Source organism: Strix uralensis, unplaced genomic scaffold (genome assembly GCF_047716275.1).
Source record: "Strix uralensis isolate ZFMK-TIS-50842 unplaced genomic scaffold, bStrUra1 scaffold_223, whole genome shotgun sequence".
In the NCBI taxonomy this organism is placed as follows: domain Eukaryota; kingdom Metazoa; phylum Chordata; class Aves; order Strigiformes; family Strigidae; genus Strix; species Strix uralensis.
Window position 1 is genome coordinate 67,264 of NW_027436831.1, and position 24,592 is coordinate 91,855.

The 24,592-nt window shown below is 69.7% G+C and overlaps 4 protein-coding genes across 6 annotated transcripts; 3 read left to right on the plus strand and 1 right to left on the minus strand.

The window, feature by feature from the left end:
• Nucleotides 1-229: 229 nt before the first annotated feature.
• OTUB1 (OTU deubiquitinase, ubiquitin aldehyde binding 1) lies at nucleotides 230-3,690 on the plus strand. The gene is made up of 7 exons (XM_074857565.1): nucleotides 230-375; nucleotides 994-1,055; nucleotides 1,166-1,264; nucleotides 1,499-1,617; nucleotides 1,890-1,974; nucleotides 2,155-2,349; nucleotides 3,222-3,690. The coding sequence occupies exons 1-7, from the start codon at nucleotides 318-320 to the stop codon at nucleotides 3,417-3,419; spliced, it is 816 nt and encodes a 271-aa protein (XP_074713666.1). The 5' UTR covers nucleotides 230-317; the 3' UTR covers nucleotides 3,420-3,690.
• Nucleotides 3,691-10,025: 6,335 nt separating this feature from the next.
• On the plus strand, nucleotides 10,026-15,614 carry STIP1 (stress induced phosphoprotein 1). Its single transcript, XM_074857564.1, has 14 exons — nucleotides 10,026-10,112; nucleotides 11,445-11,654; nucleotides 11,731-11,872; nucleotides 12,377-12,518; nucleotides 12,831-12,996; nucleotides 13,192-13,318; nucleotides 13,408-13,510; nucleotides 13,598-13,718; nucleotides 13,806-13,902; nucleotides 13,980-14,104; nucleotides 14,212-14,248; nucleotides 14,371-14,474; nucleotides 14,544-14,716; nucleotides 15,387-15,614. Exons 1-14 carry the CDS (start codon nucleotides 10,104-10,106, stop codon nucleotides 15,457-15,459), a joined length of 1,629 nt encoding a protein of 542 aa, XP_074713665.1. The 5' UTR covers nucleotides 10,026-10,103; the 3' UTR covers nucleotides 15,460-15,614.
• A 262-nt stretch (nucleotides 15,615-15,876) lies between these two features.
• Nucleotides 15,877-22,380, plus strand: LOC141938640 (fermitin family homolog 3-like). Of its 3 annotated transcripts, XM_074857558.1 has the most exons (14): nucleotides 15,883-16,377; nucleotides 17,124-17,357; nucleotides 17,664-17,795; nucleotides 18,060-18,210; nucleotides 18,306-18,408; nucleotides 18,713-18,820; nucleotides 19,202-19,336; nucleotides 19,578-19,627; nucleotides 19,750-19,871; nucleotides 20,080-20,186; nucleotides 20,519-20,749; nucleotides 20,972-21,096; nucleotides 21,405-21,546; nucleotides 21,872-22,380. In XM_074857558.1, the coding sequence occupies exons 1-14, from the start codon at nucleotides 16,194-16,196 to the stop codon at nucleotides 22,043-22,045; spliced, it is 1,998 nt and encodes a 665-aa protein (XP_074713659.1). In that variant the 5' UTR covers nucleotides 15,883-16,193; the 3' UTR covers nucleotides 22,046-22,380. The 3 variants fall into 3 exon arrangements, with proteins under 3 accessions (XP_074713661.1, XP_074713659.1, XP_074713660.1); XM_074857560.1 differs by lacking the exon at nucleotides 17,124-17,357 and having other exon boundaries at nucleotides 15,877-16,377; XM_074857559.1 differs by lacking the exon at nucleotides 20,519-20,749.
• On the minus strand, nucleotides 22,167-24,574 carry TRPT1 (tRNA phosphotransferase 1). The gene is made up of 7 exons (XM_074857561.1): nucleotides 24,473-24,574; nucleotides 24,170-24,251; nucleotides 23,379-23,536; nucleotides 22,860-23,034; nucleotides 22,708-22,764; nucleotides 22,512-22,622; nucleotides 22,167-22,340 (listed from the first exon to the last, which is right to left on the minus strand). Exons 1-7 carry the CDS (start codon nucleotides 24,524-24,526, stop codon nucleotides 22,180-22,182), a joined length of 798 nt encoding a protein of 265 aa, XP_074713662.1. The 5' UTR covers nucleotides 24,527-24,574; the 3' UTR covers nucleotides 22,167-22,179.
• Between the last annotated feature and the right edge of the window lie 18 nt (nucleotides 24,575-24,592).

A 24,592-nucleotide genomic window follows, 5' to 3' on the forward strand; every position in this document is an offset into this window, starting at 1 on the left:
TGGACGCTGAGTGACAGCTTAACGGTTCCAGAGGCCTTGACTGCACTGAGGAACACGCAGACCCCAGCTGCAGCCTGACGCTAAAAACCACAAAACCAGGACACCCCCCCATGGGCGGGGCCTGTCGCTGGGGCGGTCGTCAGGGGCGGGGCCTCTCGCCCACCCGGGCGGTTGCTAGGGGCGGGCCAGAGACCGAGGGAGGGAGGAGCCGGTTGCTAAGGGCCGGGCGCGCTTCCGGCGGGGCGGCGGTTGACCCGGAAGCGCTGCTGGCGGCGGCCGGTGACCCGGAAGCGCTGCGCGGGGCGGGGCTGCGGCGGATGATGGCGGCGGAGGAGCCTCAGCAGAAGCCGGAGCCTCTCGGCGGCGACGCGGACGGTACCGACGGGCGCCGGCCGGGACCCCCACCGGGGCCGCCCCCCCGGGCCTCCCCCTGCGTCCCGGCACCCCCCGGGTACCCCCGGACAGGGTCCCCCCCCGCGCCCAGGCTCAGTTCCTGCCCATAGGGCCTCCAATACTCCTACAGCCCCCCCCTCCCCCGCAGCACCCCCATGGTTCCCCGGTACCCCGAAAGCCCCCTCATAGCACCCCAGGGCCCCCATGGTCTCCCCCATAACACCCCCATAGCCCCCTCAGCACCCTGATACCCCTGTAGGGCTCCCGGCAGCACCCCAGTGCCTCCTATAGCCCCCCATAGCACCCCAATAGTCTCCTATAGGTCTCCTATAGCACCCTAATACCACTATAGTTTCCCGCTGTGCCCCAATACCGCTCTGTAGGTCCCTATATGTTGGGTGTCCCCCAACACCGCCATAGTCTCCCCCTGGCACCCCAATCCCCCAACTAGAGGCATTTCCCCTGGGTCCTGCCACTCCCCAACCCCCCTCCCAGGATGCATTTTGGGGGTGCCCACCTCACCCCACTCCCCCCAGACCACCATGGGGGGCCCTTATGAAATCGGGGGCCCCCGTGAACCCCAATATCCCCCCTCCAAAGGTGTGAACTGCCTGGCCTATGATGAGGCCATCATGGCACAGCAGGACAGGATCCAGCAAGAGGTGAGAAACACACACACCCCCCAAGAAAACCTCCTTGGGGGGGGTCCCCAAATCGCTCCCCTCCCCCTTACGGGATTCCCCCCAATCCTGACCCCTCCCTCGGGGTGCAGATCGCGGTGCAGAACCCACTGGTGTCGGAGCGGCTGGAGCTGGCGGTGCTTTACAAGGAGTACGCTGAGGATGACCACATCTACCAGCAGAAGATCAAGGTGGGCACCAGCATGGAACTGGGAGCCTTTAGGAGGATGCCAGTGTGGCCCTGGGAGGCTTTATAGGGTCCCAGTTTGGGACTGGGAGCACCTTTAAGGCACCGCTGTGGCACTGGGATCAGCTCTGGGATACCAGTATGGCACTGGGAGCCTTAAAGGGCATCATGTCCCCTGGGGTGTCTCTGTGCCCCCGAGGTGTCCCCATGTCCCCCCCATCTGACCGTGTCCCCCCAGGACCTGCTCCAGAAGTATTCCTACATCCGGAAGACGCGGCCGGACGGGAACTGCTTCTACCGAGCCTTCGGCTTCGCCCACCTGGAGGCTCTGCTGGAGGACGGCCAGGAGCTGCAGCGGTGCGCCGCGGCCGGGACCCCCCGTGCACCCGCCCGAGTCCCCCGGGTCCCCCCTCTGGGTGCCTGGGCCCCCCGGGTGTGCCCCCCCCTGCCCCCTGGGTGCCCCTTGCCCCCTCCCAACCCCTGGATGCCTGAGTCCACCCCCCCCTGCCCCAGACACCTGAGTCCCTCCTGGGATGCCTGGGTGTCCCCCCCAAGCCCCTGGGCCCCCCTTGTCCCTGTCCCTGCCTGGATGCCTGAGTCCCCCTCCAGACGCCCGGGTCCCCCCCCAGGTTCAAGGAGGTCTCCGCCCGCAGCAAGGAGGAGCTGGTGGCACAGGGGTTCACCGAGTTCACCATCGAGGACTTCCACAACACGGTGGGGACACGGGGACGGGACGCGGGGGACGTGGGATGGGGGGGCACGGGACGCAGGGGCATGGGGGGACGTGATCCCGTGACTGCATGTGTGACCCCGCGTGTGACCCCACGATGGCGCGTGTGCCCCGTGACGGCGCAGGTAACCCCACAGGTCCCCTGACACGCGTGTTCCCGGCAGTTCATGGAGCTGATCGAGCGGGTGGAGCGCCGCGTGCCGCTGCCGGAGCTGCTGGCGGCCTTCAACGAGCCCAGCACCTCCGACTACCTGGTGGTCTACCTGCGCCTGCTGACCTCCGGCTGCCTCCAGCGCCACCGCCGCTTCTTCGAGCAGTTCCTGGAGGGCGGCCGCAGCATCAAGGAGTTCTGCCAGCAGGTCGGGGCCTCGCACGGGCCACGCGCCGCCTCCCAGCACCCTCACGCAGCTTTGCGTGGCCCTTGTGTGGCATCGCGCAGCCTCGCACGGGTCTCGCAACACCCTCTGGGGCCCCTGCGTGGCTTCGCGGGGTCCTCGCGGGGTCTCTTGTGTGGCATCTTGCAGCTTTGCACGGATTTGCACGGCCTCAGGCGAGCATCGCACAGGCCTCACATGGGCCTCACGCTGCCTCCCGGCACCCTCACGCAGCTTCACGTGGTCCTTGCGAGGCCTCCTGGCCTTCGCGTGCCGTCTCGCAGCCTTGTGCAAACTTGCACGGCCTCATGCTGCCCGTTGGTCTCGCACAAGCTTTGCACGGGTCTCACCTCGCATCCCAAGGCCCTTGCATGGCATCATGGAGCCTCGCACGGCCTCACGCTGCCTCCCAACACCCTTATGCAGCTTCATGGGGTCCTGTACGGTCTCTTGTGGCCCTTGTGTGGCATCGTACAGCCTTGCACAGCCTCCGATGGCCCTTGCACGGTTGCGCGCACCCTCACGCTGCTGTGGCACGGCTTTGCACGGCTCCTAATGGCATTTGCACAGCCTCACCCAGCCTCCAGTGGCCCTTGCACAGCCCTCTCGTAGGTTTGCACTGCTCTTGCACGGCTTTGCACAGCCTTTTACAGCCTCTGGTTGCCCCTGCACGATGCTCACTCAGCCTTGCACGGCCCTCGCACGCCATTACGCAGCCTCCAGTAGTCCGTGCACGTCTCTCCCACAGCTTTGCACAGCCTCACGCTGCCCTTGCACGGCCTCCGAGTGCCCTTGCATGCCCCCGCTGCCCTCTCGTGCCCTTCGCACACCCCCCTCACCCCCTTTTCCCCTTACAGGAGGTAGAACCCATGTGCAAGGAGAGTGACCACATCCACATCATCGCCCTCGCACGAGCCTTGCACGTCTCCATCCTGGTGGAATACATGGACCGGGGGGAGGGCGGTGCCACCAACCCCCACGTCTTCCCCGAGGGCTCCCAGCCCCGCGTCTGCCTCCTCTACCGCCCTGGCCACTATGACATCCTCTACAAGTGAGCTCCTGCCTTGCACGAGGCCTCGCACGAGGCTGGCGGCACCTCGCACAGGCCCGGCAAAGCTTCCCGAGGTCGTGCTGGGGCTTTGCATGGGGCCTGGGGGTGCCTCGTGCATCCTCACGCAGCCTCGTGTGACCTCACGCTGCCTCGTGCAACCCTTGCACAGGCCTCACACGGACCCTGTGGGCCCTCGTGCAACCCTCGCACGAGCGCTCGTGCGGCCTCGCACGTGCCCTCCCTCCTCCGGCCCCCCCAATAAAGATGCGGCCCCACTCGCTGTGCACGTTTATTTAGGGGGGAGGGTGATGTGGAGAGGACCCAGGTGTTAGGGGTTGAGGTCTCGGGCGGTGGGGGGTGAGAGACGGGGCTGGGGGGCACTTGGGAGGCTCGGAGGAGATGGTTGGGGGGCAGTTGGGGGTCTGAACGGGTAGTTGGGGGTTGGGAAGGACATTGGGGGGCAGTTGAGGACCCAGGGGGCACATGAGACCCCTTTAAAGGGCACTTGGGGTCTGGAGGGGCATTTGGGGCCTCGTCGGGGGCAGTTGGGGGGGAATTGGGGGGTGGGGGAAGCAGTTGAGACCCACTTAGGGGACAATTGAGGGTCTGGGGGGACACCTGGGGGATGTTGGGGCACTGGGACCCCCAGAGGCAGTTGAGGGATGGGGGGGGGGGGGGGGGGGGGCAGCAGCCGGTGGGCCGGGGCCTCATCCTGCCCCAGGAAGCTGCGGAGCGTGACCCACTCCTCCTGCCACGTGCGTGTGCAGCACGTCCTGGGACACCCCCCCCCGACCCACAACTGCCCCCCCCAGGGCCCCAAACTGCCCCTGAGGACCCTGACCCACACCCAGGGGCCCCAAAATTCCCCCTGTTCCCCCCAAACCCCCCATTGTCCCCCTCCACCACTTGCCGAAGGCGCTCACAGGGACCCACAGGGCGGGGGGGGGGTGGAGTGGGACACCTCATGTGAGGGGGTCCCCGTGCAAGGGCCATCCCAGTGCGATGGGTGCCCCCGTTTTCATGCAAGCCCAGTCCTCGTGCAAGGCTGTGCCCGTGCAATGGGGTGTCCCCGTGTGCAGCACATCTGGGGACATGGGGGGCACGAGGGGGGCACAAGGGCCTCCCCCACGCTCCCCGGCCTCCCCCTGCCGGTACCAGCCCCGGTGGGCCCCTCTGTGCACCCCCGTGGTGTCCCGTGTGAGCCCTCGTGCAAGCGCCCGTGCAAGGCGCCATTGACCCTCGTGCGCGCCCCGTGATGCCCCAGGCGAGACCCCGTGCAAGCGCCGTGCGCGTGCCCCCCCCCCCCACCCGGGGTCCCAGACGTCCTGGCGGGGAGGGGGCTCTTAGCCGCGACCTCCCTCCGGATTTACACCGCTCCGGAATCCGCTCCCTCCTCCGCATTTACCCCCCCCGCCCCCCCGGGCGCCTGGGTCCCCCCGCACTCCCGGGTCCCCGCGCACCGGGAGGCGGCGCTCCCCCCCCCCTCCGCCGCCTTCCCACGCCCGCAGCCGCCGCCGCCAGCACCGGGCCCGACCGCGCCGGCCGGTACCGACCCCGGTAAGGGCCCCTCTTCCCCCCCTCGACCCATCCCCACCCCCCGGGACCCCCCGAAACCTCCCCCCCATCCCCCCCTGCATCCCCATCCCCCCCCACCCCCAGTACCCAGTGATGCTCCAGCCCGGGGGAGGGACCCAGGCAGCCGGGTGCTGGGCCCATCCCCCCACCCCGGTACCACCGGAGCGACCACCCCCCCCCCGGGGCGCCCCAAATCCCCCGGACACCCGCCAGAGTCCCCAAAACCGCCCCCCCGCCCGCCCCCCCCCGCCCCGGTACCCAGGGATAGTCCAGTCAAGGGGAGGGGCCCAGGCGACCGGGATGGGGGGAGGGGAAGGGACCCAGGCGTTGGGGGGCCTGACCCCCTCTCCATGAGACCCCCCCTGCCCTCCCCAAGCCCCCCCGGAACCCAAGGATGCTCCAGCCAGGGAGAGGGACTCAGGCGTCCAGGGCGGACCCAGGCAACCGGGAGGGGGGAGGGAAGGGACCCAGACGCCCGAGGGTCTGACCCCCCCCTCCACCATGAAACCCCCCCCCGACTCCTCCAAACCCCCCACCGAACCCCCAAAACCCCTCCAAGCCCCCCAACCCCCCCGGGTACCCAAGGGATGCTCCAGCTGGGGGGAGGGGCCCAGGCGTCCGGGGGGGATCCGGGTGTCTGGGGAAGCGACCCCCCCCCTCCATGAGACCTTCCCGGGGCCTCAGACCCCCCTGACCTCACCAGCCCCCCCGAGCCTCCAAAATCCCCCCGTCCCCCCTCAACACCCAGGGATGCTCCAGCTGGAGGGAGGGACCCAGGCATCTGGGGGGGACCCAGGCGCCCAGGGCTGATGGGGGAGTGTGTTTAATTGGGGGGGGGGCTGAGACTGGGGGGCATCACCCGGATGCCTGTGTCCCCTCCTGGGGGATGGGTCACATGACCCCTCGTGCGAGGCCCTTGTGAAAGGTCGGGGCTGACGCAAGGGCGACCCTGGGGCATGAGGGTCCCAGGGGTGTCCCCTAACAAGCTGCACTAATTAGGGGCGGTTCATTAGTGGTGCTGGTAATTAGCACCCAGGGGAGGGGAGGGCGGAGGCCCGGACGCCTGGGTCCTGTCGGGTGTCACACGAGGGTGGCGCACAAGGGCTCGTGTCACACAAGGGCTCCTCTGGCTCACGACCCCTCCCTCCCCAAAGCGGCCCCCCCGGTGGGGGGGGGGCCATGGAGCACTGGAGCCGGTAGCAGCGGCCTCGCACGAGAACCCGTCGCACGAGGACCCGTCGCACGAGGACTGGGGACGGTTGCAGGCAGGCAGCAGGCAGAGGACCCAGGTAGGGCCCTGCCCCCCGCCCCGTGCTGGGGGAGGGCTCGGGGGGGGGGGCCCTGCCCCATATATGGGGTCTGTAGGGGGATCCTGTGCCCAGATGCCTGGGTGCCCCATGGGGGGGGGGGGGCTTGGGGGGGGTCCCTGCCCTGTAGATAGTGTTGGGGGGGTACCATGCCCATACGCCTGGGTCCCCTGTGACAGAGTGGGGGGGGATGGAGGGTGCTGGGGGGGCCCCTGTCCTATGTATGGGGTCAGTGGGGGTCGTGCAGCACCTGGACAGCTGGGGGGGGCTGGGGAGGGTCCCTGCCCTATACACACTGCCCGTGGGGACGCAGGACCCAGATGCCCGGGTGCCCTGCCCCCCGCCCTTACTCCCTCCCCTTCCCCCTACAGGATCCCCCCTCCCCCCATGGCCCCCCCTCCCCCCCTCCTCCTCCTCCTCCTCCTCCCCCTCCCTCCCCCAACCTGGGCCCTGACAGCCTTCACCCTGGCTGCCCTCCGGGGGGGGAGCACCCCCCCTTTCCCCTCCCCCCTCCTGACCATCCTCACTGCCATCACCGTCGTCACTGTCACCGTCGCCGCCTGTCCTGCCGTCTGCCGCTGCGCCGGTGGCCACGTCTACTGCAATGACCGGGGGCTGACGGCTGTTCCCGAGGGTCTCCCCGCCGGCGCTACCACCCTCTTCCTCCAAAACAACCGGATCGGCGACGCCGGCATCCCGGCGCGTTTGGGCCATTTATCGGCGTTGAAGGTTTTGTATCTCTACGCCAACGCCTTGGAGCAACTGCCGGCGTATTTGCCGCCGGCGCTGCGGGAGCTGCACCTCCAGGAGAACAACGTCCGCGGGCTGTGCCGGCGGGCGCTGGCGCGGGCGCCGCTGCTGGAGCGCCTGCACCTGGACGACAACTCGGTCTCGGCCGCCGGCATTGAAGAAGACGCCTTCGCCGAAAATCGCCGCTTACGGTTGCTGTTTTTGTCCCGGAATCACCTCAGCAGCGTCCCGCCGGGACTCCCGCCGGCGCTGGAGGAGCTGCGGCTGGACGACAACCGGATTCACACCATCCCCCTCCGCGCCTTCGAGGGTCTGCCGGCGCTGCGGCGCTTGGTGCTGGACGGGAACCTGTTGGCCAACCAGCGGATGGCGGACGACACCTTCAGCCGCTTGGTCAACCTCAGCGAGCTCTCTCTGGGGCGAAACGCGTTGGCCGCGCCGCCGGCCAACCTCCCCCGCGCTCGCCTTCGCCGCCTGTCCCTGGCCGCCAACGCCATCAGCCACGTCCCCGCCGGCGCCCTGGCGCGGATGCGGTCGCTGGAGCGGCTGGATTTGTCGGACAACAACCTGACGACGCTGCCGCGGGGGCTCTTCGACGACCTGGGCAGCCTGAGCCACCTGGGGCTGCGGAACAACCCCTGGTTCTGCGGCTGCAACTTGGCCTGGCTGCGGGACTGGCTGCGCCGACGGGCGCCGCGGGGGCTGGAGGTCAAGGGGCTGCTGTGCCAGGCGCCGGCGCGGTTACGGGGGCTGGCGGTGGGGGACTTGAGGGGGGAGATGGATGCCTGTGACCCCCCTGCCGCGCCGGGCGGCGTGGCGGCGTCACCAGGGGCCGTGGCGGCATCGCCCGGAGTCATGGCGGCGGCGCCAGGCACTGCTGCCGTGGTGCCGGGGGTCCCGGTGTCAACAGGTGGTCTATGGGTCCAAGCGGCGCCCGGGGGGTCTCTGAGGGTCCGGTGGCCCCCGGCCCCCCCTGGCGCATCCTTACGGTTGAGTTGGTTACGGCCGGGGGGGGGGGCGGTGACGGAGACCTTGGTGCGGGGGGAGCGGGGGGAGTACGTGGTGACGGCGTTACAGCCGCGTGCCGCTTACCGCGTCTGTCTGTCTGCCCTCGACCCCCCCGGCATCGCCACCCCCCCGCTTTGCGCCCAGGCTCGCGCCGGCGGCGAGACCCTCCCCGTGTCACCGGGACCCCCCACGCCAAGGGATGCCCCCCCCATGCTACCCCCAGCAGCGGCAGCGGGGGGGGCAGCAGCGGCGGCGGCCGGAGTGGTCTTGGGGGTCTTGGGGGGATGGTGGAGGAGGAGGAGGAGGGGAGGTGGGGGGGCTCCCCCCCCGCCCCCCAAAATTGGGGGAGGGGGGCTACCCCTAAGACCCCTGCGGCCCCCCGAAGAGGGCGGCATCCGCACTGTCTTCCCCCCCCCGCCACCGCCGCCCCCTCCCCCTCCGCTGCCCCCCCTCAGCGCTCGGGGGTACCGGGGGGGGCGGGTGCCCCACGGCAGCGGTGGGGGAATGGGGTCCTGATGACGGGGGGTCCCTTCTTCCTGGGAGCCCCCCCCATGTGGGGGACCCCCCCTGGGGATACGGCGGGGGACCCCCCTGTTCTGAGGACATTTGGGGGGATCACCCTGGGGTTTTGGGGAGGAGGGGTTCCCCTGCCCTTCCCCCCCTTCCCTTTTTGGGGCATTTTGGCTTTTTTTAAGGTGTTTTTTCGGCGCCGCTGCTTTTTGAGGGGAGAAAAGGCAGATTTGGGGCAGGAGTGGTTTTAGGGGAGAGGACGCAGATGTCTGGGACCCCCACGACCCCCATGACCTCCAAGAGGACCCAGGCATCCGGGACCCCAGCGAGGACCCCGCCGTCGGGGACCCCCGGAGCAGACCCAGGCCTGGACAAGAGACTGGGGGGGCCATGGGGGGTGTGCGGGGGGGACCCAGGTGTCAGGGGGGGGGACGACCCAGGCATCTGCCCTCCCCCCACCCCGCTGCGGCTTCGGGGCGGGTCTGTGCGTATCAAAGTGCCCCCCCTCCCCCTCGTGAGGTGCCTTCACCCCTCCCCCTGCCCCCAGCCGTTGGAATTGGGGGAAAAGGACCAAAATCAGGAAAAATCAACCCAGAAGGGCCGAGGGGCGCCCTCCACCCCCACCCCCCCAATAAACCCAGCGGCTCCTTTTCCCACCGGCGCCTCTTTCCCGGACACCTGGGTCCCCCCGGCAGCGAGCGGGGGGTGGAGGGGTGTGCGCCCCGTGGGACCGGGCGGTGTGACACGGGGGGGCGCACGGGGACACATGGGGCTCGGGGGGGGCCTGCTGGGGAAGAGGGGGGATCACGGTGCGGGGGGCCTTGCACGAGGGTTTGTACGGGGACGTGCAGGAGGGCTCGGGTGGGGGGAGGGTCCTACAGGGGTGACGGGGAGGTCATGGGGGGTCACGCTGGGGTCACGTCAAGGTCACATAAGTCTGTGTGTGTCCTAAGGGACTCAGTTGTCTGGCCCCTCCCGCAGCACACACTCGGGGGAGTGGAGGGGGAGCGATCCGAGCCCCCTGCCCCCCCCCCGACCCCCTCCCGAAGGTCTCAGGGTCCCTGTGCAAGCTCCGCCCCCTGGTGCAAGCTCCGCCCCTCGCCCCCCGGGGGACACGTGTGGCAGCGAGGCCTCCGGGCCGACAGGGGGCGCACTCTCTTCTGCACTCCGCCCCCCCCCGCTGTGATTGGCACCACTCGCAGCCAATGGGAGAGGTGGAAAATTCCAGAAGGGAGACAGAGCTCCCGCCAATGAGCGGCCAGCGCCGGCCGTCGCGGCCAATGGGCGCGCAGAGGCGGGCGCTGCCGGCGGCTTCCGGCGGGGAGGCGGGGCTGGAGGGAGGCTGGGACCGCTTTCCCCGGCGGCCAATGGGAAGGCGGGATCGCAGCCCGCGACCAATGGACGTGCCCGCGGGGGCGGGCGGGCGGGACCGGCGGCCAATGAGGCGCGGGCGGGCGGGGCGCGAGGCTTCTAGCAGCTTCCAGAAGGCGGCGCGTTAGCGGCGGGAGCGGAGCGGAGCAGGGCCGGGCTGGGCCGCCATGGAGGAGGTGGGCGGGGGCCGGCGGGTCCTGGGGGTCCCGGAGGGGTCTGGGGGGGCTCCGAGAGGACTGTGGGCTCCCCTTTGGGGGCTTGCGGACCAGGGGAGGGGCCGGGGGAGGCGGCGGGGAGGCCCTGAGGGGGGTTGCGGTCCCGGAGCAGAGCTGGGGGGGCCCTGAGAGGGGATCGCGGGAGTCCCTGAGGGGATCTGGGTGATTTCGAGGGGCCTGGGGGTCTCTGAGGGGTCGCGGGGGCTGGAGGTCCTGCAGGGAGGTGGAGAGCCGGGTCCAGGGGGGCCCCTGTGGTGTCTCGGAGAGTCCTGAGGGGGTTTGGGGTGACGGAGCGGGGCTGGAGGGGCTCTGAGGGGATGGGGGGGGAGGGTCTGGCGGGTCTGGGGGCCCTTCAGGGGTTGGGGGAGCCTTGAGGGGCCCGAGGGGAGGTGGAGCCCCCGGCGGGGGGGGTCTGAGGGGGTTTGGGGTCCTGGAGCAGGGCGGGGGGGGGCCTTGAGGGGGTTGGGGCTCCCTGGGGCCCCACTTCATCTTCCTCACGTTCTCCTTTTCACGCCCCCCTTTTTCCTTCTCTGGCCTGTTCTCTTTTTCATCCCACCATGTGCCCCCCACCCTCCTCTTACTTGCACCTTCATCCCTCTTGTGCTGCTTCACTTTACTGCCGCCGTACTCCTCCTTGTGCCTCTTTCCCTATTTGCGGTCCCTTGCTCTCCTCATGCCTCACATCTTCCTCGCACCCTCCTTATTGCCCTGACCTCTAATGCTCGTGCTCCTCCTCGTGGCCCCCCACCTTTCTCATGCTTCTCCTCTTCATCAAACTTTACTGTTTCTCATGCTCCTTCATGTTTCCCACCTGTTTCTCCTCCTACACCTTCTTCTTACTTGCATCTTCCTCTTTGTGCTCCCCTGCCTTCTTCTCCTCTTCATTGCACCTTCCTCCTCCTCGTGGCCCTTCATCTTCCTCCCACTTTTCTCCCCTCCTTTTCCTTGTGTTCACTCCTCTTTTTTGCCCTTTACTCACTCCCTCTTGTGTTCCCAACCCCTCCTTTCTTCATGCCCCTCCTCTTCCTCACACCCCTTCCTTGAGCTTCCCATTCCTCACACTTTTCTTTTCCTTGCACCCCTTCTCTTTTTCCTTCCTCCTCTCTCTTCCTCGTGCCTTTCTCCTTGTGCCCCTCCGCCTTCCTCGTGGCCCTTCCTCTCTCGCATCTTCCTTCTTCTCGTGCCCCTCCTCTTCTTCACACCTTCCTCCTCCTCATGGCCCTGCATCTTCCTTCTGCCTTTCTCCCCTGCCCTTCCTCACCCCCCCTCTCCTCCTCCTCACCCCCTGTGCAGGCGCAGGAGCTGAAGGAGCGGGGGAACCGGGCGCTGGCGGCGGGGGACGTGGGGGGGGCCCTGCGCCATTACACGGCCGCCATCGCCCTGGACGGCCACAACCACGTTCTCTTCAGCAACCGCTCGGCCGCCTACGCCCGTCAGGGCGACTACGCCCGCGCCCTGGCCGACGCCTGCCGCACCCTCGAGTTGCGCCCGGACTGGGCCAAGGTGGGTGGGGGGAGCCCCCGGGGTGCCCCCGGCTGCGGCAGCCCCGGGGCGCTCACCTTGCGTCCCCCCGCCCCAGGGATACTCGCGCAAGGCGGCGGCGCTGGAGTTCCTGCATCGCTTCGAGGAGGCCAAGGCGGCGTACGAGGAGGGGCTGAAGCATGAACCAGGCAACGCGCAGCTGAAGGAGGGGCTGAGGGGGGTGGAGGCGCGGCTGGCAGGTACGGGGGGGATTTGGGGGGCTAGGAGGGCAGGGCGCGGGTTGGGCCTGGGAAAGGGGGTGCCGAAGAGGGTGGAGAGGCTGCAGAGGGTGGAGGCATGGCTGGTGCGCATGGGGCAGCCCGGGAGGGATTTGGGGGGTTCTGGGGCCAGGGAGAGGGTGCTGGGGGGGCGGAGGCACGGTTGATAGGTGCGGGAGCTGACTGGGGGGAACAGGGTGCTGAGGGGGTTTGCAGCTGGGAAATGGGGTGCTGAAGGAGATGGAGGGGCTGCAGAGGGTGGAGGCATGGCTGGTGGGGCTGCTTGGGGGGCCCTGAGAGGTTTTAGGGGGCTCTCGGGGGGTTTGGAGTCCTGGGAGGGGGTGCAGAGAGGTTTAGGGGTGCCAGAGTGGGGCGGGGGGTTTCCTGGTGAGCAGTTTTGGGGTTCCTGAGAGGGACTGGGGTCCCCAAGGGGGGTACAAGGGGGTTTGGGGAGGTTCCTGACACCCCTCCTTGCCCCCCACCCAGAGCGGAAGCTGCTGAACCCCTTCAGTGTGCCGGACCTGTACGGGCGGCTGGAGGGGGACCCCCGAACCCAGGCGCTGCTGGGGGACCCCGAGTACCGGCGGCTGCTGGAGCAGCTGCGCAGCAACCCGTCACAGCTGGGCACGTCAGTGAGGGGGGACAGGGGCAGATTTGGGGGGGGCTGGGGTGCTGGGAGGCATTGGGACAGGGATGGGGGGCTTTAGGGCTGATTTTGGGGTGCTGGCAGGGCTATAGGGCAGGTTTGGGGGCTCGGGGGGGGATTCAGGGCAGTTGGTGGGTCGCTACCCCAACTGTGTGCTGGGATGGCTTACGGCTGGTTTTGGGGTGCCGGGGGGTGTTGGGGCAATCTGGGGGCACCAAGTCCTCCCGGGGGGGGGGGGAGGTGTACAGATTTTGGGGTGCAGCCCCCCCAAACACCCCCTCTTCCCCTCCCCAGGAAGCTGCAGGACCCCCGGGTGATGACGACCCTGAGCGTGCTGCTGGGGGTGGACCTGAGTGGGGCTGAGGAAGAGGAGGAGGCCCCTTCCCCACCTCCCCCGCCCCCTCCCCAGCCCCCTGCCCAGCCCCCTCCGCCCCAGGAGCTCCCCGAAAACAAGAAGGAGGTGAGAGGGGTTCCCCAAAACCCGGGGGGGTGGGTCTGAGGAGGCACTTTGGGGTGACTGGTCCCCCCAAACCGTGAGCGCAGTGGAAGAAGCCAGGCAACGCTGCGTACAAGGGAAAGGAGTTATCGGGGGGTGCAGGGAAGGTTTTGGGCTGCATGGGGGGGTTTTGGGGTGACCCGTCCCCCCCGACCCTAGGCGCAGCAGGAGAAGGAGCTGGGCAACGCTGCCTACAAGCGGAAGGAGTTCACCACCGCCCTGGCTCACTACACCCGCGCTGAGGAGCTGGACCCCACCAACATGACCTATGTCACCAACCAAGCAGGTGGGTGACCCCCAAAACCCCCTGAGCCCCCCAGAATCCCCCAAACCCCCCAAAATCTGACTGAACCGCCTTTTCTCTTCCTCCTACAGCTGTCTACTTTGAGACAGGCGACTACAACCGCTGCCGAGAGCTGTGTGAAAAAGCCATCGAGGTGGGGCGGGAGAACCGGGAGGACTACAGGCAGATTGCGAAGTGAGTACAGCAAGATTGGGGGGCTGAAGAGAGAGCGACCCCCCAGCCCCCCCAAAACTCCCCCATACTCCAAAAATCCTCTCCCAGGGCGTACGCTCGCATCGGGAACTCGTACCTGCGGGAGGAGCGGTACAAAGACGCCGTGAACTTCTACAATAAGTCATTAGCTGAGCATCGCACCCCCGACGTGCTCAAGAAGTGTCAGCAGGTGATTTGGGGGGATCTTAGGGGGTCAGAAAAGGGGGTGCAGTGCCCCCGGGCCCCCCCCCCCCAAGCCCTCATTTTGGTGCAACAGGCAGAGAAGATCTTAAAGGAGCAGGAGCGGTTGGCGTACATCGACCCCAACCTGGCACTGGAGGAGAAGAATAAAGGCAACGAGTGTTTTCAGAGAGGTAAAGGGGGGCCTTGGGGGGGTAGAAGGGGCGCCCCGAATCCTTGGTGACCCCCCCCTGCTGTTGTGGCCCCCCAGGGGATTACCCCCAGGCTATGAAGCACTACAGCGAGGCCATTCGCCGCAACCCCCACGAGGCTCGGCTCTACAGCAACCGCGCCGCCTGCTACACCAAGCTGCTGGAGTTCCCTCTGGCCCTCAAGGTCTGGGGGGTCCTGGGGGGCTGGTTCGGGGGGTGCAGGGCTCGGGGCGGGCAGGGGGGCGATGTGGGGGTTTTGGGGCACCTCTGATCCCTCACTTTCCCCTCCAGGACTGCGAGGAGTGCATCCGCCTGGAGCCCTCCTTCAGTGAGTGAGGGGGGGGGGCTGCCCCCGGGGGGGCTGCTTTTGGGGTGCCCCCTGCTCCCCTGCCTGTCCCCCGTCCCCCCCCCTGCCCTGCCTGTCCCTCCTGCCCGTCCCTCTGCCCGCAGTCAAGGGCTACACCCGGAAGGCGGCGGCGCTGGAGGCCATGAAGGACTACAGCAAAGCCATGGACGTCTACCAGCGCGCCCTTGACCTCGACGCCGGCTGTAAGGTGAGGGCGAGGCCCCGCTGCCCCCCGCCCCGCCGCCGCCGCCCCCCCTGACCCATCGCTGCCCCCCAGGAGGCGGCCGAGGGCTACCAGCGGTGCCTGCTGGCGCAGTACAACAGGCAGGACACCCCCGAGGAGGTGAAGCGCCGCGCCATGGCCGACCCCGAGGTGCAGCAGATCATGAGCGACCCCGCCATGCGCCTCATCCTCGAGCAGATGCAGAAGGACCCCCAGGCCCTCAGCGAGTGAGTGTCCCCGGGGCGCCGCCACCTGCCGCCGCTCGCCGCCTCTGTGGGAGGGTGTCCGGAGCCCTCCTGGGGCTGGCAGGGGCTCCTCGGGTGTCACTGGGTGTCCCCAGGATCTTGCCCAGTGTCCCCGAGGTGTTGTGGGGTGTTAACAGCCCCCCTGCGGCATTCACTGAGTCTTCACAGGGACACCCAGAGCCCTCGTGGAGATGGAGGGTCCCCAGGGTGTCACCAGGTGTTCCCAAGGTGTTGTGGGGTGTTACCAGCCCCCCCCCCCACCCTCGGCGCTCGCTCAGTCTTCAAAGGAGGCCCAGAGCCCTGTGACCTGCCAGGGGCTGTCACGGGGTGTCCCCAACATGTCACAGGCAGTCGGATGGCGTCCCTGATGTGATGGGGTGTCACAGAGTGTCCCTGACCAGACAGGGAGGGCTTCTGGTGCCCTGTGACGTGTGTGTGTGTTCTGACGTGTCACAGGGTGTCCCCCAACACAGTGTGAGGGGCCACAGGAGGTCCCCAACACTTCAGGGGTGTCACAGAAGGTCCCCATGTGTTGGGGGGTGTCCCCAGTACATCACGGGGTGTCCCCGGGGGTATCCCAGGCCACCCCTCAGCCCCCCACTGCCAAAGGGGCGGTTCCTCTGTGTGTCCCCTGACCCCCGTGTCCCCCCAGGCACCTGAAGAACCCCGTCATCGCCCAGAAGATCCAGAAGCTGATGGACGTGGGGCTGATCGCCATCCGGTGACGTCACCCCCCCGTCCCACCCCCCGGGGACCCCCCGACCCCCTGGGGACACGGGTGTGGGGGGTCCCGGGGGGGTTGGGGGGTGCTGCCCCTCCCACCCCCCCATCTTGTGTCGGTTGTGGGGCGCCGCGACCCCCAATAAAGAGCGGAGCAGTTGCCAGGCCCAGCCTCTCTGGGGAGGGGGGGAGAGGGGGGGCCTGAACGCCTGGGTCCCCTGCGGGGGTCCGTGAGGGCAGTTATGGGGGCACAGACGCTGGGCGTGGGAAAGGGGGGGGTCTGGACCCCTGGGTCCCTTCTGGGGGGGAGGATGTGGGGAGGGGCCAAACACCTGTGTCCCCTGTGAGGACGGTTATGGGGGCCCAAAGGCCTGGGTACCCCTCAGGGCGGGGGGAAGGGGGGGCCCAAGGGCGGGGTCACCCCTGGGGGGCTTGTGGGGGAAGGGCGGTTACTTGGGGGGCGTCCGGACACCCGGGCCCCTTCTCTGGGGGGAGCAGCTGAGGCTGGGAGCAGGGCCTGGGGTGGGGGGCTCATGGTGGGGAGGGGTCTCCCCCCACATCGGGGGCCCAGCCCCCGGCCGCCATCGCCACCCGTGGGTGCCCCGGCTCAGCGCGCCCGGGCCCGCGGCTCCTCCCCCCTCGACTTCCTCTGTGGTGGCGGCAGCGGGGGTTGGGGTGAGCCCGGGGCTGGGGGGCCCCTTCCCGCGGGCGGGGCGGGGCGGGCAGAAGCCGGCGGGCGATGGCGGGGCTGAAGACGGCGAGCGGGGAGGCCATCGACGGCTCCTTCGAGCTGCAGGTGGAGGTGGAGGAGGGCGACGCCGCGGGGCAGCCGGGCCCCCCCGCAGCCCCCCGCGCCCTCGCCCTGCGCGTCACCGGGGACCTGCACGTCGGCGGCCTCATGCTGCTCATCGTGGAGAGCGTCGGTGAGCGGCGGCGCGGGGCAGCGGGGACCCCATCTCGGCCCCGGGGGGGAGGACCGGGGCGTCGGGGACCCCATTTCTAGGCCCTGTGGGGCGTTGGGGCCCCCCATCTCTGGGCCCCTGGGGAAGGACCCAGCTGCCAGGGCCCCCCATTTCTAGGCCCTATGTGGGAGGACCTGGATGTCGGCGCCCCCCATCTCTAGGCCCAGCGGGGAGGATCCGGGCGTCAGGGACCCCATTTCTAGGCCCTGTGGGGCGTTGGGCCCCCCCATCTCTGGGCCCCTGGGGAAGGACCCGGGTGTCTGGGCCCCCCCGTGGGCATCACGCGGTGCTGAGTGGCATCGGGCGGTGTCAGGATCCGGCCTTGGGGGGGGTGGTTAGCCCTTATCGGGGGGTCCTGGGAGTCCCTCCGCTTCCGTGTCCTCCCCCTCGGTGTCACACCCCCCCCGTGTCACCCCACTGTCACCCCCTGGCCGGGGCGATAAGGGAGCCGCAGGATATAAATAGCGCCGGGGCCGCGGCCTGGACGCCTGGGCCCCCCCTGTGCCTGCCCCCCGTGCCCCCCCCGCTCCCCCCGACTGTGGTTTGGGGGTACGGTGAGACCCCCCCGTGCACCCCATAACCTCTCCTTAGCACCGTGTGCCCCCCATAGCTCCCACCAACGCTGCTCTAGCACGCCGTAGCCCCCCCAGACACCCCCATCCCTACTCCAGCACCTCACAGCCCCCATAACCCCCGGTGCCCCCCAGGGGTGCAGCGGGACTGGTCGGACCACGCGCTGTGGTGGGCGCAGCGGCGGCAGTGGCTGCTGCGCCCCGGGCGCACCCTGGACGCGCTGGGGGTGGGGGGGGACGCCCGGCTCCGCTTCGCCCCCCAACACCGACCCCTGCGCCTGCGTCTGCCGAACCGCCGCCGCCTGCGCCTGCGGCTCTCCTTCGCCCAGCCCCTGGCCCACGGCGTCGCCCAGGCCTGCCGCCTGCTCGGTGGGCACGGGGGGGCTGCGGGGGGGGCACTGGGGGGCCCAGAGGAGGGGGTTGGGGCGACGGAGGGGGCACTGGGGGGGGCATTGGAAGGGTCTGGGGGCTGTCGGGGGGTCTCAGTGGGGCACTGGGGGGTTTTGAGGCCCAGAGGAGGGGGCTGGAGGGGGGCGGGCGTGGGGGCGGGGGGGCGTTGGAAGGGTCGTGGGGGGTTATTGAGGGTCTGGAGGAGGTTGGGGGCCCCTGGAGGGGCTGGGGGGGGGGGGGGGGGGGGGCCATGGGGGGTCCCGGTGTGACCCGGGGATGTCGCAGGGATCCGTCACCCCGAGGAGCTGTCGCTGCTGCGACCGCCCGAGGAGGAGGAGGAGGGTGGGGAGGGGAGGAAGGGCAGAGCTGCCCCCCCACCCCCTGACTTCGATCTCAGCCACCTCCTGCTGCCCGCTGGTGAGTGTGCAAGGGGGGGCGAGTGTGCAAGGGGCCGGCTGGACACGCCCCCCCCTCGTGTGAGCCCCCATCCCCTCGTGTAAGCCCGCTTTGTGCACCCCCCCCGTGCACACCCTTGTGCAAAGCGCCGCCCCCGTGTGAGCCCCCGTGCAACCCCCGTGCAAACCCCTCCCCGACCCGCGTGCAAATCCCATGCACCTGCCTGTGCTGCCCCGCCCCCCCTCGTGCAACCCTGGTGCAAGCCCCGTGCCCCTCCCCCCGCAGGCGAGGAGGGGCCGCGGACGGAGCCCCTCCCCCACCTGCCCCCCGGCTGCTACCGGATGCTGGCGGCCCCTCGGGGGGGGCTGGGCCCCGTCGCCCCCCCCCGGCCCCCCCGCGGGAACCCCCTGCTGCGCCGCACGCGCCTGCACGCGCGGTACGGAGAGGGGGGGAGGGAGGGGAGGGGGCGAGGGGGCGGGGCGGGGGGCGGGGCCGGGGCAGCGCGGGGCAGTCGGTCGCTCCCCCCGGCAGGTGGCTGCAGTCCTCGCGCTCGCTGATGGAGCAGGACGTGGCCGACGACGAGGAGCTGCTGCTGCGCTTCAAGTACCACTGCGTGCTCGACCTGGACCCCGAGGTACCCCCAAACCCCCCACCCCACACCGCCGATTCCTCGACCAGGACCAGGAGATCCCTCCTGAGCCCCCAGCCCCCTCTCCCTGCACCCCCAAATACCCTCAGGACCCCCAGGTCTGCTCCTGGGTCCTTCCTCTTCCTCCTTAACTATCCCCCTGGGACCCCCAGGTACCCCCCAAACGCCCTCATGTACCCCTTCAACCCCTCCTCAGCACGTCCTACCATGTCCCAGTGTCCCCCATGGCCCCTCTATGACCCCCCCATGTCCCCCCCCATGCCCCCCCATGTCCCCCGTCTCCCCGCAGCGGGACGAGCTGCGCCTGGCCCTGCTCTACGAGCAGGCGCGCTGGGCTCTGCTGACCGAGGAGATCGACTGCACTGAGGAGGAGATGATGCTCTTCGCCGCCCTGCAGGTACCCCAGAACAGCCCCAGACCTCCCAACGCCCCCACAACCCCCCCTGGGATCCCACAGGTCCCCCCAGACCCCCCCCAGACCCCTGCAATACTCTTGGATCCCCCACAAACACCCCTGGATCCCCCAAAACCTTCACATGCCCTCTCTGGACCCTCCCTGGATGCCCCCTGGACCCCCACAAACACCTACATACCCCCCAAACCACCCCCAGACCTCCCTGGACCCCAAAACACCCCCAGTGCCCCCAAATACTCTCTCTGCGACCCTGAAGTAACCCCCCACACCCCTGAGGGCCCCCCATTGCCCCCCTCGGGACTCCCACAGCCCCCCCGGCTGTGGGACCCCCCCGACTCCTTTCTCCTTTCTACCCCCCCCCAGTACCACATCGACGAGGTGGGGGGCAGTGGGGAGCCAGGTGGTGCTGGGGGGGGCAACGACCTGGATGACCTGGACACTGCCCTCAGCAACCTGGAGGTGAAACTGGGGGGCGACGCTGAGCCCCCTGGCCCACTGGTGAGACTGGGAGGGACTGGGGGGACTCTGGCAACACTGGGGGAGACTGGGAGGGACTGGGGGGGCTCTTCTGGTCCTACTGGTGAGACTGTGAGGGGCTAGGAGTCACTGGGGGGGACCATGGGGACACTGGCCTCGCTGGGAGGCACTGGAAGGTACTGGAGCAGCACTGGGGGGACTCCCTGCCGCCACTGGGAGATACTGGGGTGTACTGGGAATCACTGGAACTGGGCGTCCCCAGGAGGAGCTCACCACCATCCCCGAGCTGGCAGAGGAGCTGGAGATCTACAGGTACCCCCCGACGCCTGGGTCCCCCCCACATGCCTGGGTCCGTGGGTGATGGGGGACCCAGATGCCGGGGTCCCCAGGGGTCTGTGGGGGTGGGGCCCAGACGTCCGTGTGTCCCCCCCCAGGCCCCGCAAGCTGACCCTGCGGGGGTTCCGCCCCACCTGGGCCGTGCTGAAGGAGATGTCGCTCTCATATGGCCGCAGCCCCCCGGCCCCGGGGGAGCCCCTGCAGCAGCTCAACCTCAGGGGTGAGACCCCCAAACCCCCCAGGGACCCCCTGGGACCCTCCAAACACTCTGAGACCCCCGGAACCTCAAAATCCCCCTGAGACCCCCCCAAACCCCTCCTGGGACCCCTGAAATCCCTCCAGTGTCCCCCCCCCATCTCCACAGGGTCTCAACTGGGGGGGGATGTCATGGATGCTGGGCTCCCCCTGAACCCCTGGGTCCCCCCCAGGCTGTGAGGTGACCCCCGACGTGGACGTGGGGGCACAGAAGTTTTGCATCAAACTGCTGGTGGCGGCGCCGGAGGGGATGAGCGAGATCCACCTGCGCTGCCGTGACGTGAGCAGGGCGCCCGTGGGCCGGGGAGTGGCTGTGGGGCTGAGGGCTGCGGGGGGACTTCAGGGGCCATAGGGGTGCCCCACTGGGTAATGGGGTGCTGGGGAGGGGGTGGGGGTCCCGGGACAGGGGAGTCCAAGGGGGGTTCGGGCGTTCCCAGGGGCCTGACCCCCCCTGCCAGGGCCACCAGTACGGAGTGGTGGGATGCTGGGGCTGGGGGGGAAATGTCCTGGGGGTTGGGGGTCCTGGAGGGATTTGGGGGGTCCCATGAGGGTTGGAGGGTCCCGGGGGGTTTGGGGGTTCCGAGAGGCCTGACTCCCCCCCGTACCCCCCAGGCCCCCCAGTACGCACGCTGGGTGGCCGGGTGCCGCCTGGCCTCCCGCGGGCGCTCGCTGGCGGACGCCTCCTTCGAGGCAGAGGCGCGGGGGGTGCTGGGGGTCCTGGGGCTGCAGCCGGGGGGGGGCCCCTCGCTGCCTCCCACCGCCCCTGGGGCCCCCCAGCGCCCACCCCCGGACCCCCGGGTGCTCCTGGCCCCCCGCTTCCAGCGCAAGGTCAAGGCCAAACAGGTAACAGGCCCCTCCCCGACCCATGGCCACCCCTTTAGCCCCATAGCAATCCCCTGCCCCATAGCTCCTTCCCCACCCCATCTTCTTCCCCCCAGCTGCTCCCATAGGGACCCCCCTACCTCTGCCCCCCCATTCTGCCCCCCAAGCCCTGCCCCCCATTCTGCCCCCCTAAAGTTCTGCCCCCCAAGCCCTGCCCCCACTCTGCCCCACACTCGCCCCCAGCTGGTGCCCCGCATCCTGGAGGTCCTCCACCGCGTTGGGGCGCTGTCGCCGGCCCAGGCCCGGCTCCGCTTCGTGGACGCCTGGAGGGCGCTGCCTGGCTTCGGCCTGGCCTACTTCCTCGTGCGGTACTGGGGGGACTGGGCACCATAGGGAGGGGATGGGGTGTTACTGGGCGGCACGGGGAATGGGTTGGGAAGCGCTGGGAGAGATTGGGAGGGACTAGGAAGCACTGGGAAGGACTAGGAAGTACTGGGAGTGAACTGGGAGTAGACTGGGAGGGACTCACTGGCACTGGGCAGCATAGGGAGGGGATGGGGTGTTACTGGTAGGCGCTGGGAATGGGCACTGCGAGGGAGCGGATGGGGGTTACTGGGCAGCACTGGGAGAGGCCTCGGGGCGGGGAGCGGGGCTGAGCCCCAGGCGTCCGGCGCAGGTTCAAGGGCGGCCGCCGGGACGAGGTGTTGGGCGTCGGCCCCTCCCGGCTGCTCCGGCTGGATCCCGGCACTGGCAGCGTCACCCGCACCTGGCGCTACAGCGCCCTGCGCCAGTGGAACATCAACTGGGACACCCAGCAGGTACTGGGCAGACTGGGAATGGGCTGGGGGGGACTGGGAGAGAATGGGAGTGGACTGGGAATGGACAGGGAGGTACTGGGGGGGCTGGGAGGCAGTGGAACCGGACTGGGAGGGATTGGGAGTGGACTGGGAGGGACTGGGGGGTGCTGGGAGGCACTGGGGGGCGCTGGGAGGCACTGGGAGGGACTGGGGACGCTGGGTTCAGGGAACACCCCAGGGTTCCCCCCTGGCACCCAACACCTGGGTCCCTTGGTGCGGTGGGGGGGGGGGGTGTCAGGGTGCCTGAAACCCTGGTCTCCCCTCCCCCCACCCCGGGCCCCCCCAGGTGACGCTGGAGCTGGAGGGGGAGGTGACGCTGGCGCTGTGGGTGCTGTCGGCCCCGTGCCAGGCGCTGCACGAGTTCCTGGGGGGGTACCTGTGCCTGGGGGGGCGGCAGCCGGGGCAGCCCCTCGACCTGAACCTCTTCCACAAGCTGACGGGGGGGCAGGAGCCCCTCTGAGCCCCCTTGTGCCACAGATCCTCGTGCTCCGGGTCCCCCGCCCCCCCTCCCACCCCCAGTGCTATACCCCATTCCGAGCACTTGTGCACCACCCCGCTCGTGCAAGACACTCGTGCAACGCTTGTGAGCCGCGGTCACGGCTGTGAACGGTTTATTGGCTTCTGTCGGGCACCGTGGCCCTCGTGCGAGGTGCTCACATGCCCATGGCCCTCGTGCAAGAGGCTTGCACCATCCTCGTGCGAGGGCCTCTCACCCACCTCCTCGTGCAAAGTCCCCTCCAGCAGCAGCTGACACCCTGGGGAGGGAAATAAATCAGCTGTTACCATGGCAACGGGGCCCGGCTGCCTGGGTCCCTTTCTTTTTAGTGGGGGCTGGGATGCCTGGGTGCCTCGGGGTGGGGGTTGGGGTGTCCCAACACTGGGGTCCCCCCAAACCCCCGGGCCCCCCCCGAGGCCGAGGTGCTCACGGTATGGCCGCAGCTGCAGGACACGGAGGAAATATTTTGGGGGCAGTCGCCCGTCCTTGTCCCCCGGCGTCAGGATCACCCCGTTGGCTGAGCGGAAAAAGGGGATCCCGTCTGCGGGGTGGGGTGTGTGTCACCCGGATGCCTGGGTCCCCCCCAGACACCAGGGACCCCCCCAGACACTTGGGTCCCCCCTCACCCGCCAGCGCCCGGGGGCCGTCGATGATGATGGCGATCTCGGAGTCCGGCCTCATCCCTGGGAAAGGGGAAATTCGGGGGGGGGGTGAGGGGTGCCCAGAGGCCGGGGTCCCCCCGGGATGGGGGTGCCTGTAGGGGGGGGGGTGACCTCACCGCTGCGCACGCCGGGGTCCCCAGGCAGGCCGGGTGCCAGGTGGATGTGAGTGCGCCCCATGGGGGCCAGCCCCCCCGCACGGATCGGGGCCCAGAGGCGGCGGCGGGTGCCGTGGGCCAGGGTGGGGGGCAGCGCCTCGGGGGTCTGCAGCGGCGTCAGCTCCAGCGCCGGCACCTGGGGCCCCCAGAAACACCCTGGGACACCCCAATCCCCCAGGGAGCCCCAAGGTCTCCCTGGGGGACATCCCAAGGACCCCCCCAAGATCCCTCTCTAGAGCACCCCAGGGACCCCCAAGAACCCCCCTCTGGGGACTTGTAGTGATGCTCAAACCCCCCCCAGGACCTCCACAGTGCACTGGGGACCCCCACATCCTTCAGTTACCCGCCCCCCCCATACCCCAGGGACCCCCCCCAAGTGCCACCTCTAAACCATCCCAAAGTTCCGGGACCCCTAAGATCCCTCTCTAGAGCCCCCCAGGGACCCTCAAGTGGCCCCGAACCCCCCCAGCCCCCCCTCACCTGCAGGGAGTGCCCCTGGTTGGCGCGGATGCGCAGGGGGTCAGGGCGCAGGGTGAAGCGTCCCTTGGGGTCCGCGGCCACCAGCCGCTGCACGTCCTCCTCCGAGACCCCCGCGAAGCGCCGCAGCTGCAGCAGGGCCCCCACCTCGGCAAAGCCATCTGCACCCCCCCCCAAACCCCCCGTCACCGGGGGCGCAGGCGTCTGGAGTGGCCGGGGTGGGGCGGGGGGGGGATCCAGGGGGCATTTGGAGATCCCCAGAGGTGATGTGGCATCCCAGAGGACACTTTGGGGGGGGGGGGGGGGTCGGTCCTGGGGTGGTTGGGCATCCCAGGGGACAGTTGGGGTCTTAGAGATGGTTGGGGGGTCCCAGGGGGCACTTGGGGGGGGGGGAGGTCCTGGGGTGGTTGGGGGTTCCAGGAGACATTTGGGGGTCCCAGGGATGGTTGGGGGGGTCCCAGGGCAACTTGGGGATGGTCCTAGGAAGGGTTTTGGTTTCCCAGGGAGCATCTGGGGGGTCCAGGAGGTAGTTGGGGGTCCCAAGGAGGATCTGGGGTCCCAGGGCCAACTTGGGGGGGTCCTGGGGAGGAGTTTGGGGTCCCAGGAGGCATCGGGAGCAGCAGGGGTGTCCTAGAGGGTGGTTTGGGGTGCTGGGGGCAGATGGGGGGGTCCCAGGGGAATCGGGGGGTCCCGGGGGTCCCACAGCCGCTCCCCGGGGTCCGTGGGCACTTGGGGGTCACAGGTGGGTCCATGGTGGAAATGGGGGCGGGGGGGGCGGGGGAAGGAACACGCACCCGGCCCCATGGGCAGCCCCACGGCCGCGGCCCCGTGGCGCAGAACGTAGCTCAGCGCCTTCGACAGCGCCACGGACGGGTCCTGCGGGGGGGGGGGGGGGGTCACACGCCTGGGTGCCCCCTCCCGTGGGTCCCCCCATCGCCTCCGTCCCGGCCCCCGCCCCGGGTGTCCCGGCGCCCCCCCGGACACCCCCCTCCCACCCCGGACGCCGGGGTCCCCTCCCCCCGGGACACCTCCCCCATCACTGCCCTCTCCCACGCCGTGAACCCCCCGGTCGCTCCCTCGCCGCCCCCCCCCCCCACCTCCTCTCGCCGCCGCCGCCGCCTCGCGGCGCTCCCGCCCCCCCCGGCAGCCATGCGACTCCACGCGACCGCCCACGTGACCGCTCGCGTGACGCCGCCCGCACGTGACCACACGCGGGG

Excerpts from the sequence above, each read along its gene's own strand:
- OTUB1 (XM_074857565.1), top strand. The coding sequence starts at position 318 with ATGATGGCGGCGGAGGAGCCTCAGCAGAAGCCGGAGCCTCTCGGCGGC. Across the intron at positions 1,265-1,498 it reads TCTACCAGCAGAAGATCAAG|GACCTGCTCCAGAAGTATTC; the intron begins GTGGGCACCAGC and ends GTGTCCCCCCAG. Across the intron at positions 1,618-1,889 it reads GACGGCCAGGAGCTGCAGCG|GTTCAAGGAGGTCTCCGCCC; the intron begins GTGCGCCGCGGC and ends GTCCCCCCCCAG.
- STIP1 (XM_074857564.1), top strand. Across the intron at positions 12,997-13,191 it reads TCCCCGAAAACAAGAAGGAG|GCGCAGCAGGAGAAGGAGCT; the intron begins GTGAGAGGGGTT and ends CCCCGACCCTAG. Across the intron at positions 14,717-15,386 it reads GACCCCCAGGCCCTCAGCGA|GCACCTGAAGAACCCCGTCA; the intron begins GTGAGTGTCCCC and ends GTGTCCCCCCAG.
- LOC141938640 (XM_074857558.1), top strand. The coding sequence starts at position 16,194 with ATGGCGGGGCTGAAGACGGCGAGCGGGGAGGCCATCGACGGCTCCTTC. Across the intron at positions 17,796-18,059 it reads CCACCTCCTGCTGCCCGCTG|GCGAGGAGGGGCCGCGGACG; the intron begins GTGAGTGTGCAA and ends CTCCCCCCGCAG. Across the intron at positions 18,821-19,201 it reads TGCTCTTCGCCGCCCTGCAG|TACCACATCGACGAGGTGGG; the intron begins GTACCCCAGAAC and ends ACCCCCCCCCAG.
- TRPT1 (XM_074857561.1), bottom strand. The coding sequence starts at position 24,526 with ATGGCTGCCGGGGGGGGCGGGAGCGCCGCGAGGCGGCGGCGGCGGCGA. Across the intron at positions 24,252-24,472 it reads GGCGGCGGCGGCGAGAGGAG|GACCCGTCCGTGGCGCTGTC; the intron begins GTGGGGGGGGGG and ends CCCCCCCCGCAG. Across the intron at positions 22,341-22,511 it reads CCTGCAGCTGCGGCCATACC|GGTGTCAGCTGCTGCTGGAG; the intron begins GTGAGCACCTCG and ends TTCCCTCCCCAG.